This window comes from Populus alba, chromosome 11, assembly GCF_005239225.2.
Source record: "Populus alba chromosome 11, ASM523922v2, whole genome shotgun sequence".
Taxonomy (NCBI): Eukaryota; Viridiplantae; Streptophyta; class Magnoliopsida; order Malpighiales; family Salicaceae; genus Populus; species Populus alba.
The window spans coordinates 21,773,500-21,787,078 of NC_133294.1; the positions used below are offsets into that span (position 1 = coordinate 21,773,500).

At 32.4% G+C, this 13,579-nt stretch overlaps 1 protein-coding gene and 1 pseudogene across 2 annotated transcripts; both read right to left on the bottom strand.

The window, feature by feature from the left end:
- Window positions 1–358: 358 nt before the first annotated feature.
- LOC118040828 (subtilisin-like protease SBT3.5) lies at window positions 359–2,782 on the bottom strand (annotated as a pseudogene).
- Window positions 2,783–7,080: 4,298 nt separating this feature from the next.
- Window positions 7,081–13,436, bottom strand: LOC118040837 (protein DMR6-LIKE OXYGENASE 1-like). 2 transcript variants are annotated; one of them, XM_073412757.1, is made up of 5 exons: window positions 13,205–13,436; window positions 11,837–12,084; window positions 11,331–11,659; window positions 7,674–7,719; window positions 7,081–7,484 (listed from the first exon to the last, which is right to left on the bottom strand). In XM_073412757.1, exons 1-3 carry the CDS (start codon window positions 13,373–13,375, stop codon window positions 11,410–11,412), a joined length of 669 nt encoding a protein of 222 aa, XP_073268858.1. In that variant the 5' UTR covers window positions 13,376–13,436; the 3' UTR covers window positions 7,081–7,484; window positions 7,674–7,719; window positions 11,331–11,409. The 2 variants fall into 2 exon arrangements, with proteins under 2 accessions (XP_073268858.1, XP_034903773.1); XM_035047882.2 differs by lacking the exon at window positions 7,674–7,719 and having other exon boundaries at window positions 7,083–7,484; window positions 13,205–13,435.
- Between the last annotated feature and the right edge of the window lie 143 nt (window positions 13,437–13,579).

Below are 13,579 nucleotides of genomic sequence, written 5' to 3' on the forward strand. Positions count from 1 at the left end.
TGAATGTTGCCCTATATAAAATTGATGCCGGGAGAATTTTCCATTTTACTTCCTCGTCAAAGCCTAGTGGAGTAGCCATGCACCTGGTTTGGATCTCCAGGCAAGATGGCTTACAGTGCTCAGGCATAAAAGTCCCTAGCCCAACTCTTGAATAGGTGGAAGGATTGCGTGGATGGCGCCCGGAGACCAGATGAGCTTCTCAGAAGATGGTTCTTCCTTGAGTCCAAAATCAGTCCGGTTAACCTAGGGCTGTTCAGTCTTGGCCCATCATATATTCAATACATATAGCCTTTCTATGATGAGCAGTAGATTTTGCAGTAATGTATACCTAAAACAACTACTTTTTTTTTGTTAAAGCCTTCTTGAGTAATCTCTCGGGGTAGATTACTCATCGCAATGATGAGCAGTAGATTTTGCAGCATTTCCTTGTTCCTTCACTTTGGAAACTACAAAATGCAAGAATTAATGTTATTGTTCGATAGCATTACAATTTTCTCTACCATATTACACATCTGCGTATGCCTGATCCATAGCACGTACAGATATTGGACTCCGAACAAAATGCTCACCATCAGTCCGTGTTAGGCTCCCAAATCTGTATCCTCCCTGAACTTTCTGAGTTGAAAAGAAAGTAACTTCGTAGGACAGGATTTTGTTGTTCATGTTGAAACTTAAAGTTGTAGGCTCAACTCTCATGTTTATGCCAAATGGAGCCTGGACTATAGCTTTGTACACTGAATTAACATTTCCCACATTTGTCACCTTTCTTGCCACTTTTGCTCTTGTTTTCAGGTTTGGAATGGTGATTGAAGGAAGATTGGAGTTAGGTCTAGTATTGGCTTTTTTCATGCAGTTGATTGTGGCATTGGTTAACCTGGTCACAGATGAACTACTGTAGCCCATGGAGCAAAGGAACTGAATATATTCCTTTGTGTTGGTGTCGTAAACAAGCCCTGGATACACTGCTTTTTCAGGATTCACATGTCCCCCACCGATGTCAAATGGGTCTGCTTCCTTTCTACTTGAGCCCTCCTCAAATATTTTTATTCCATCTGTTCCAGTTTGGGAAGCTGCAGTTTGTGTCATGTTGTCAGAATTTCGTTAATAAATTGAGATATAGTTGGTGTCCTCAAGGAAACAAAAAAAATGAATGAATGAGGTTGAATTTGACTGACCAGTTGTGACGAGTGCTGATCTTATGGCTGCAGGAGACCAGTTCGGATGTAAAGACTTAATGAGAGCTACAATTCCTGTCACATGGGGACAAGCCATTGAAGTTCCTGATAGGAATTCATACGAGTCAACTTGGTCTTTGTTGGCTGGTCGATGTGCAGCTAAGATGTCCACACTCGGTGCGGCTATGTCAGGCTACCATCATCACTCAGACATTGGATTAACAGGTAATTAATGATGACATTATACACAATTAAAGGGAATCTAACGACTAAACATTTCCTAGAATTAGTGATTGCATTATTTGGCTATTAGTAACTCTGATTTACAACTAATGCTATTTTGATACGGTCGAGTTTAGTCTGCTTCGTATACCCTTAGAACTTCTGGAGAAATTGAACTTGGTCCTCTGGAGGAAAATGATGCAAGTCGCGGAGAAACTCTTTTGCCAACAACAGTCTTTGGAAAACTCAGCTTTGCAGTTGGAGACCTTCACATGAAGTTGGAGAAATGCCATATATTTTCACATGCTATCTCTTTGCCTGATTTGTTTCAAGAACTATAACCTAACCCAGAGGGTTTTGTTGTTTCCAAGTGTAATGGCTGTTGGAAAGGTCCTGTCAATTGTGGAGGCTGCAACAGTGATGAGCCAAGGTGCTGTATTCTCAACTGTCTGTGAGATAGGGCCATCATTTCCTGCAGAACAGATCACTGGGATCCCATTTAAAGTTGCATGGAAGGAGCCAATTGCAAATGAATTGCGCATATCAACATAGGAGAACAAAGGAATATTATTGCCAATTGACACAGATAGGATATCTACTCCATCATGTATGGCTTTGTCAAATGCTTTCAGAAGATCTGCGCCAGTGCATCCTCCATCTTCAATATTCCAACAAACCTTATAAATTTCCAAGTGAGCAAGAGGTGCTCCCCCTCTTGCCAAACCTGCAGCTAGTCCTTTATAGCTTACTTTTCCGACAAAATTACCAGCTGCTGTGGAAGCTGTATGACTGCCATGGCCCTCGCCATCTCGTGGGGACATGAATTCCCTGCTTTCAGTTGTGTTAAAAGGTATTTGATCCTGAAATCCTTTTACAAACCAGCGAGCCCCAATGATCTTTCTGTTGCAATTGGATGAGTTGAAGCTCTCACCCTGCTGACATATTCCTTTCCAATGAGATGGCACTGGCCCCATGCCTTCATCATGAAAACTTTTGGATTCTGGCCACACTCCTGCAGAATTTCACACCAATCCAACAACCTTCGATGATCTTGTGAAAGCATTGGTTTTAGCTAATAAAGAGAAAAATATTACCTGAATCAATTACACCAATGATAGCTCCTTGGCCCATGTTGCTTTGCTTTAACAGATTTCGAGGAGAATGATGATTGAGACCAATGAATTCCCAGCTTCTAGTTGTGTGGAGCTTGTGAACGCCATTTGGAATTACTTGGACAACACCAGGAAACTCTGAAATTTAAAGGAAACAATCTTTTTAAAATGGAAATATTTTATCCGGTTACTAGAGTTATCAACAATTATGGTGCCTGCAATATCTTCTGCCTGAGACTCTGTTAGTCTTGCAGCGGACCCAGAAAAAGCCATGCCTATAGCTGTTGAGAATTGAACTCCGTGCTGCTTCTTTGCTTCAAAAGAAGTAGAAGAAAGTTTTAGGATTTTTTATGTAAGAATATAAACCTTATCAACATCTGGTTACTCTCAAGAGGAATGTGGATCAAATCATACCTCCCTAGCAATGTCGACAGCATTTCATAGTGATTTTTTTTGGTTATTGCTGGATCTTCATGCTCTTTCTCTCCCATATACACAATGTGCACCTGGAAACATTTCCTGTTCAGAACCACCAAAAAAAGATTCTGTACTTATCTAGAAATATTTACACTCACTTTCTTTGTGGCCTCAGCACATTTTACAGAAACATTTAGCTGGTGTTGAATTAAAAAGATTGCTATGATCGTGAAGAAGTGATTTTTGCTTGGCCTCCTCCATTTACCTGATTTGAGGTCCATCACACAAACAGAAGTGATGGTTTGCGAGTAAGTACTTTTAAATTTAATGTGCTGGAATTTTGTCAAGGTTTACAAGTCGGTCATTATTGCATTTGCATTTATATTAGAGCTTGAAGGAATACGAGTAAAGGAGGGAGGAGACCAACTCTTAGGAGTTTTTAGCTCAATTTGTTATACTCTAAGTTTATTTTCTAAAAACTAGTAGTTTAAGACAAATTTCAAGATCATTAAAGATTATCTAATTGTTAATTTCAAGTGCGTATAAACTAGTTCGGATACTTACAGTTAACTAAAAAAAAAAAAAAACAGAGAGGAAGGGAGAGCTCGACCATTCTTTTGGTACACTTTTTGCTCTTTATGCCTTAATCAACACAAGAGAAGGTGATTGTGGGCTTTGCTGAAGATGATAGGAGAATGATGGTTTGGGAATCATATATGCATGCCATGTGAGGCATGATTTTATAAAGAAAGATTTGATGAATTTGATATCATATATGATTTTCCTTTTTCCATCTTTCTTGCTTTATTATTTTTAGTCAACTTGTGCAGTAGGGCATAAATGCTTCTCAGGCTGCTTTTAAGTACTGTAAAGCATAATTTTAAGCTTCTCAAACAAAAGACAATGATCATGCATTCATTTAACATCTTCTTGGAATATTGTTTGGTCTTATCACATGAACTGCTTGATATTCTGGAGGCCATTTTTATACATTGTTGAAGGTAAAAAATTGATGCGGTTTTGTCTGTGCTTCCTGCTAGGTTGATTGATGAAGCCCTGACAGATGAGTGGCATTAGCAAAATCATGCTTGAACTATAGGCCCTTCTGCAATGGTTTCAAAAACACTTCTAAAGAAATTCTACACATAGTTATCCAACCTGGCTCAGACTAGCGGGTTGATCTGCTGATTCAAAGCTTGATATGGATTTGAATTATTAATCCTTGACTTGATTAATCTTACTAAATTTAGATGGAACTTCATCAAGTCAACTTCAAATAAATTTTTGTATTAACTTTTTATTTTTAAAAATGTTGTTTTATTAAAAAAAAAAAAAAAAACGGATGTCGTTTTAAGATTTAATCTGAGTTACTCGGTGACTCTATAGTTAACGTAGCAATCTGACAACTTGAGCTTTCAATTGGGTAACAAGACAAGTATGATTTAACCTGACTTTGTATATACACAACCAATGGCTGCAACATTACTAAAAATAGGTCATGGCTCATAATTTGACCTTGTCGAAACATTTGAAAAATTTAAACTGATGTCATGAAAAATTGTCAACTTCTAGTTTAGATTTTTTTGTGATTGTTCAAACATATTACTAAAAGTGTTTAGAACTAGTTATTTAACCTCTATTTTACAGCAGATTAAATATCATTTTATTAAAACAAGTTGTATATGTAGACTTTTACATTGTTTTTGTATATTAAAAAATCTCAAGCGTGATTTGAAAAGTTTATGTATATATTTAACTACATAAATTAAAAATTATTTATATAAAATAATAATTACAAAGCCTAATCTATTCCCAGCCAAAATTTAACCGCCACACATATAACCAAGATCATTTATGGATGATGCTTTGAAAAAAATAACATGCTATGCACGTCGCCTGCACCATCCAGATTTTGACGATCTATGATCACCAAAAATTAGGTTGATCTATTTTAGATTAGGAAAAATTTATTTACTATCATATTTTGATTTGAAAAAAAAAAAATACAACAAACCCCTTGTAAACATATATTCATAGCCCCTAGCGACCCAAAAATTAGCTCTAAAATCTACAATCAATCTGAAATCAAAATTTTAATTTTAGAAAAACCATCTTTTATATATATATATATATATATATATATATATATATATTAGTTACATATCTTTGGATCTTTCCCTTCTTTAATAAATATATTTTATTTGACTATCAATTTAGACTGTAAGGATATAATCAAAGAAAAAAAGAAAATGAACTAAAAAAGATTTGTTTTTTTTGCTAAACAGTAATATACAATATTTTCTTAATCAATTAAAGGCATTGTTGAAAATTGTACAAGTCCCAACAGACACAATGATTGTACTGCCTTAATTAAAGATCGGACTTGAGATTCCCAACCCACAATCTCCAAGTTGCTCTTTTGCATTTGATGTTTTCTTTCCATTGGCTTTAAGGAAAGTGTTTCTGATGAGGAATTCTATAATGCGTCGAAAAGGTCTTCAGGATGGATGATGACTTGAGGAAAAATTGGGAACACAATTAATGGCATCTTGCTGCTTCATATGGACCGACCTGGTGCCCTATGAAACTGTAAACCTAATTCATTTTCTCTTGTGTTGTGATGGACAAGTCCCTGAATCTTAAACACAAAAATGTTCTCCAAATTGATTGATACATGATGATACCTGAAATGGGTGTTTGTAATTCTATGTATTTCAACTGTGACTGAGCTTTTGTTGTATTTGTTTTGATTGCTGTGTCGTACTATGTTTGAACAAATATTATTAGTTGTTATATAATAATATAAAATTACATATTGAAATTTTATTTAACATTTTAAGTTTTTCAATTGAATTGATTTTTTGACATGGTATTAGAATATTGATAACCAAATGATCACGGGTTTGAATCTCACCATCCCTATTTATTTGATAAAAATTAAGCATAAAATAGTGCGAGTTTGTGCAAGTTTCAAGTTTAAAGAGTTTTTACTTGAAAATTTATATTATAAAATAATATAAATTATATCTTGAGACTTCACTTAACAATTTAATTATTTACGTTGAATTTGTTTGACATTAGTAAAAACATTGCTAAGTGGTTAAGAAATGTATTTACATATATAAAAAAAATAGTTTTCATATATAAAAGTACAGAAAATGAAAGATGCTTAATAAATTACTTTGAATTTGGTTAACATAGTAGAAGTTAGAAGCTATCTAGGTTATTAGTTAGTATTTGGTAACTGTTTAAGACAAAAATAAAATAAAATTATAAGGTCAATTGAGATAAAGAAAATATATTTTTTTGTTTTTTTCTATTTTAAATTAATAAAGATTCACTTTAAAACCATTCCAAATAGATTTATTTTCTATTTTTATCTTTGTTTCTACAAATAAATACTTTTTATACATTCTATATTTATCTCCATCACTCCAATCTTTTTAATCATAAATATTGTTAAGGTTATTTCTTTTATTTAGAACTCTTAATTTATTAATGGAGGAATTGAGATTTTGAGAGAAAAAAAAAAAAAGAGCTTGGGAGGATTAGCTAAGAAATTTGTTAGCTATAGATAGAAAAATAGGGTACAAATAGGCCCTCAAAGCATGTTTGGGAACGCCGTTGAAACTGCGTTCTCTTAAATTTTATTTTTTTTTATTAATTTTTTTTTTCAGACTGTTTTGATATGCTGATGTCAAAAATAATTTTTGAAAAAATAAAAAAACTTAATTTTAATGTATTTCCAAACGAAAAATATTTTAAACCACCACCACTACTATAATCACAAACACACCATTAATCTCATAGTTACATAATCCCTTTAGTATAAGGAATCACATAAAAAGATCCCTATCTTTTACATATTTTTTTATAACTTAGACTACAAATTGTTTTTTTTTTTCCTTTTTAATTCAAGTTTTTCTCCAAAATTAATAACCTGTCTTTTTCTTTTCTTTTTTTTTCTAGTCAGAATTTCTAATTGCACTTGCCAAAAACCATAATTATAAAATTTAACCCATAGATCTACCTAATCCAAGTTCCAAGTTATAGATTGAGGGATTAACCTGAGGTAATCTAAACTTTAATTTTTTTTTTTTTTAAACTCTAAAATGATGTGGTTTTGGTTTTTAATGATCTAAGAGTAAGTAATCATGTACTTTGAAATTCACCAACTTATTATTATGTGTTTCATTTCACCAAACAATATAGCAAAGAGCCAAAAGCAGCCATTTTTTCCCCTTATTATATCACATCCCAAATCAACAACTCAAAAGAAGGAACAAAGCAGAAAGAACGATCAGGCAACAGAAGACTTGAAGGTGTCCAAACGCTTGTCAGTTGCATGCTGCACTACAGCTCGCCACATTTCTTCATAAAATTCTGTATACGTAAAATTTCTGTAGATTGCTGGATGATCATTGTCTATCAATTCCATAGCAGGCCCTACTATGGTATTGGATGATGGATAGCAGTAGCTTGCAACAGATACACGCTCTCTCTCACAATTCAGAAAAACTTGGTGGTGCAAACTCTTGTAACGGTAATTACTAATTACCTGATAAAGAAGAAGAAGAAGCATATAGTTAGTGTATATATTGACAAAAAAATGTGTTTTCATTCATTCTGATTAATAAATAAAGATTTTTTTTTTCAATTCCCTTTTGGCTTGTATATTTAATTTTAACATTAATAAAAGACATTTATAAGAGTGATGCATCCAAATAAAATGGACAAAAAACCCCACCAAAATTAATATGTCGCATGTGTGCGGCGTCATGATGATCATTCTCCTGAATCCAGATAGTTAAGAATGATATCAAAGGAAAGGACAAGGAACTCTTATTCTTTATCACTAGAAAAAAAAAAAAAAGTTGCTACATAGTATTTTGGTCACTAGAAATCCTAACTGATAGAGTATGGAAAAGGAGACTGATTGTGTAAACGGAAGGGATTAACACCTCTAATACACCTAACTTGAGGTAATCAATATTGTTTATTTGTCTGATATAAACTAAGAAAAAGTTATGTTTTCTAACCATTATTCTATCTAAAGTTTAAGAACAATTTTTCTAATTAAAAAAATTCTTATTTTACTAGATTAAAACATTATTGTTCTAATGCCAACAAAAATATACTATCTTTTTCATTCAATACCAAGAATATATCTTATGTATAAGTTCATAATCTCATGTAATAAAAAAATAAAAATAAAAATAAAATTTTAGTATTTTTGAAAATGTAAGCTAAAATCCTTTGGAAATTTACAAACTTGTTGTAAAATCCATGCAATATTTTACTAAAAAAAACATGTCAAAGTATTTTAGATTTTTTTTAAAAACACATAAATAACTTTAGGATTTTTAGCCATATGCAAGAAAAAAATTAAATATTTTTTATTATTTTTTTACTTGACTTGACCGGGTCGACCTGAAAGTTTTGGTTCGATAATAAATTGAAATAAAAATGGTGGTTTAACTTGAAAAACAACCCAAAAAATAAAATTAAAGCAAAAAAACAGATTAAACACTAAAAAAGCACAAAAAATAAAAAATTCTTGAAACAAAATGAAAAAAAAAAAACATGAAGAACACCTGAAACAAAACCCAGCAACGTGAACTCAAATCTAGACCATATTTCATGAAATCGAAAGCACATAAAGGTTGCAAATCATTCAAGGATAAAGAATTAAAGGTTCATTCACCTAGATTTTCATTAAATCATCATGATTTGACAAAAATGGGTTTCAGTTCAAAACTGAAACCCTATGATTAAAAATCATTTTAAACATGTTATTGGTGCAAGTAAATACTATATTATTGGTTAATCATGCATAAAGAAGGATTTTGTGCAAAGAAATAGATCGAAATTAATCCAAATCAAAGGACTAAGACAATGTTTTTCCCAAGAAGATGAAGAACATTTTGCCCAGAACTCAGCCAAAACCTAGCCATAAGGTAGCCGCTGCCAAGCCCAAAAATCGGTATTTTTGGCATCTAAAGCATGTTTTCTTTATTCCAACAAGTCATAATATCATGCACAAACATGTTTTAATAAAAAAAAAACTTATAGAAAAAATCAAATAATTAAAATGAAGCATGAGATACCAAATCTAGAAACTAATAACTTAAAACAACCTACATGTTCATGCAATATAGATTCAAAATTGATTTTATAAACCTATTTTTATGTATAAACTAGCTCAACAAACTAAGGATAAACACCTTTACTTTAACATTTATAACTTCAACTAAACCAAAGCTAAAACAACATTTATATATGAATAAGAGAACTTAAATAGCAACTTGGATACATTAAAATATAAAGAAAACTTTAAAATAACTTCATTAAATATAAATCAAAGTAATTTTTGCTTGTATGTCTTTGTTGCCTACTCTCTTGAGATCACCTGAAATTTGTTATAGGCACCCTTTTCATTAGGATCTATATTTACTTAATTTGGAGGTTTTTAGCTTCACATTCATTCATTCAAAAGTGCCAACTTGAATTTTCAACCCTTCAAATCTAGAAATTGAGTAATGGCTTATCAAGGACAAGATATTAGGGATTTCCATGGAAAAATTAGGATGTAAACATCTAATTTTGTGAAAATAGAGTTGTAGAAGGGATGTTCCTCTTTCATTTGATTATTGTGAACTGTTAAGGAAGAAAATAAACAGAGACAGAACGACGTGTCGTATGAGTTAAACCCTAGAAATTAGAGATTTTAATTTGGGATATGGAAAAATTTCAATTTAGTCCATGTTCTTCCAATTGTGGCACATGCATCGTTAATTGATATAAAAACTTTTAATTGTATGCAATTTAACCCTTGTCAAACTCAATTATCACCCTTTACATTGACTATTTTTTTTCATTTGATCATTGGTTCTGAATTTATGCATTTGGTTAAATTTAAGCCCCTATATTCACGTGGCTTTTCTAGTTTAATCCTTGATTTTGAATTTCTTCAATCAAGTCTTTAATTGCCTATTAAACTTTAAAATTTATGTAATTAAGCCCTTAATTTGACCAAATTAACTCCTAAAAATTGTAATTCGACTTGCAAACTTTAATTTATTCCAATTAAAACCTAAATTGTCTTTTAAAATTTTTTTCTTTCAATTAATCCTTTAATAAATTTAAATAAACCTTGAAAAATTCTATTTGAGTCTTTAAGCATCTAATTTTGAATTTTCCTTCTCAAATTGAATTTTCTTTTCTAATAGAGCCTTCATTTCTAGTATAATCTTCTCACTAATATAATTTTTTTTTTTTTTATCTTCTTCCAATATTTTTTGATTTTTTTTTTGTGTTTTCTCTTTTCCTTTTTTTTCTGATTTTTTTTTTGGTTTATGTGAGGCCTTAAATTGAAAAATAAAAAAACGGACTCATAAAATTCCCCCAAAATAGGCCCAACAAAAACACTTATTGGACTCAAGCTACCTAACACCTAAAGAGTTTGGGGTCGGGCAAGAAGCCAGAGCCCATGCAAGGCTCACGCCCTGCTGGGCATGCTGTCACGTCTAGCATGAATGTGCACCTCAACACCCCTAGTGGGCTTGGTCTTCCACGCTTGAGCCCAACATGATCGGGCTTGGAAGCACACCCTGAGCCTAATATGCTTGGGTCGAGGCAGCGCGTTTGGATCTATTTCTCACATTGAATGGGCCTGGACCCAACACTTACTAGGGATTTTTCTAGGACCCTACACAAGTTCCTCAGTATTTCATACTGATCCAATACAACTCATAATATCATAAGGATAAAATTACACTTTAGCCCCACCTCACCACAAAAGGATAAGATTCATGGGCTATAAATACACCATGAATCCTTCAAGTCAAAGGTTCATAATCTATTCATTCTCTATTGCATATATATTTTCAGAGCATCTCTCTATAGAATATTATTGTACTTTCTCTCTCTATAAAGTTACCGACTTATAGAGGCCCCACGTCCATCAAATAGGACCTTTTGCAGGCACCACCTGCTACTACCACATTTACTAGTCACCTGGTTTACCAGGCACCACCTATTACTATCATAGATACCAATCACTTAGCTTACCAGACATCACCTGCTACTAATTATCAACCCTATAGGCTTTTCATATCATGTCACTGTATATCTTAACTATAGAGCATGGATCAGATTGCTTGAACTAGGAGATCAACTAATTATCCAACACGTCAACCTTATTCCTAAGTATCTTGGATTTTAGAACTCGTCATAGAATAATGTTAAATATTAAAAAAAACTATGACTATAAAAATATCTAATAATATATATGATTATGATCTCAAAACAGGATCAATTTACACGTCTCATCGATACGATGATTCATGTGTATCTTAATATGTGTGTGTGTGTTCAGCATTACTTTATATATAAAGTGAATCACCTGTAGTAGGTCTCCAACATGAACAACCAAGGTGTTTGGGATATGACCAACGTCCACCCATTTGCCATTGTTGAGAACCTTAAATCCAGGCACATTGTCTTGCAGCAGAATAGTGATTATAGTTGGGTCTGTATGAGGTCTGACTCCACGAGTAAACTCTAGATCTTGTTCTTGACAAATTGGATAATAGTTCATTGATATTTTTTGTCCATGGTTGTATAACATCTTGTCTATATAATCTTTTTTCCAATCCTAAGCTCTCAGACATTGCCTCAAGAAGTGCAAATTCCACCCTTTTAACACTTGTACAATACTCCATAACATCCTTCCTGTCAACAACCAAATTATTTCAAATTGAGATCTAATTAAAAATGAAAAACAAATTTCATTCTCTTTGTACCATTTTATTTATTCTCATTTTCTTTTACTAATATTTTCACCTTATAAAGAAATAAAAATTGAAAAATACTATATATAATCATATAGTATAAGCCATATTTATTTACCTCAATGAAGGAGGGTTTGCAGGCCATTCATTCACATAATCTTCAAGAGGGTAAGTGCTAAATCTTAAGGCTTCCCTCGCTATAAAGACATTTTGGATCTCATCTTTAAAACCCATAAAAAGCTTGATGCTTTTGTTAGGGTCATTAGTGCAGAACTTCAACTTTTCTTGTTCTGGAAGTTTGAAGAATTCGCTCGTTGTCCCCAATATATTGTTCATATTCGTCTCTGAAATTCCATGGTTCTTCACCTGACACAGCATGACATATTAGAACAAGATTCTTAGCATATACAATTACCAATAAAATTTATAGTAACCCTACAACAAAAGGGATTTTAATCTCAACAAACAACTTTTAATCATGGTTACGAAACTCGAACATGTTTGGAGGCTCGACCTGTTACCTAGTCCAAGTTGGGTTTTACAATTGATAGGATGAAAAATTAATATTTTGGTTAAAAGCTTAGGTCGACTCACACCTTGATCGATCAAATTAAAAATCCACTGTTTTTTTTATTATTTTTTTAAAATAATATTATTTTGATTTTTAAATATTTTTTAGAATTAATCTGGCTTGAATTATATCAGATTTAAAATTATGATATGATTTTTAAATGAGAAAAGAGAAATTATTTTTGTTAATAGCACTTTATTTTTTCTTTGGGGGAAGAATAATATTTAACAACACTTCTACAATGATAATATTTAGCAATTTCTGGACAAATTTCTTCACATCCTACCATTCTTGTTACATTTTTCTAACATTTTTTAATTCCAAAATTACTTACCTAAACGTTATTTAACCCTTAAAAACTATGTCAAACTCAAGTTAAATTAAACTCCTAAAAACTCAAGATTTAAAATCAAATTTTGGTTTGTGTTTTAAAACGTCAAGTTGAATGATCATGATTGGAACTTAAAGTGATGTTTAAATGTTGAGGACATGATTTCATAGGTGAAAGTGGAGATTTTGGATGGCCGGAATATGTAAAATGGTGGCGAGTCAAAATTTTCCTCTTAAGAGTTTAAGGGAGTGCATGATAAAATATTATAGTTCAGGGATTATTTTGACATAAACAATACTTTAAGACAATATTATTAAACCCAGTAGTCCGATCCAGCAGGTGAACCTGTTTTTATATGCTTCTAATTATTATTATTATTATTATATGCATGCAGCTTGCTGCTAATTATTACTACTACAATTTTTAACAACAATCAATTTAATCATGTTTAAACATTTACAATTAATTTAATAAAGATCAAACACTAATTAACGTTAAGAAGTACAATCATTATACAATAGAAATTCGAGATGACTACCCATACATGCAAAATTTATAGATCACTACCAAAAAGAAAACAGTACCAGAAAGAAACTATAGTGTTGGCATGCATGGCCAATTTGTTGGACAATCTCAGAGCGGCGAGGACCTTGAAGTCCCTCCATGTCAATGAGAGGGATGAAGCCATCTGATATATCAGCCCCCCAAGATGCAGCTAGTTCATCGTCAGCAAGTTGAGACTCCATGGCAGACATGGCTAGTGGCTACAACTAAATTGATGGCACACTTCTCTTAAATCTATCTCTTGTAGGTTCGATGGTGTGTTGCTCAGAACTGTTATTATATATGCTAGGTGTAGTTGTGGTTAAAGCTCAGAATCAATTCCCACCCACTATCTCCAATTTGCTTTTTTGCTTTTCTTGATTCCCATTGTTGCCAGAGGTAGTGCTAGTGAAATG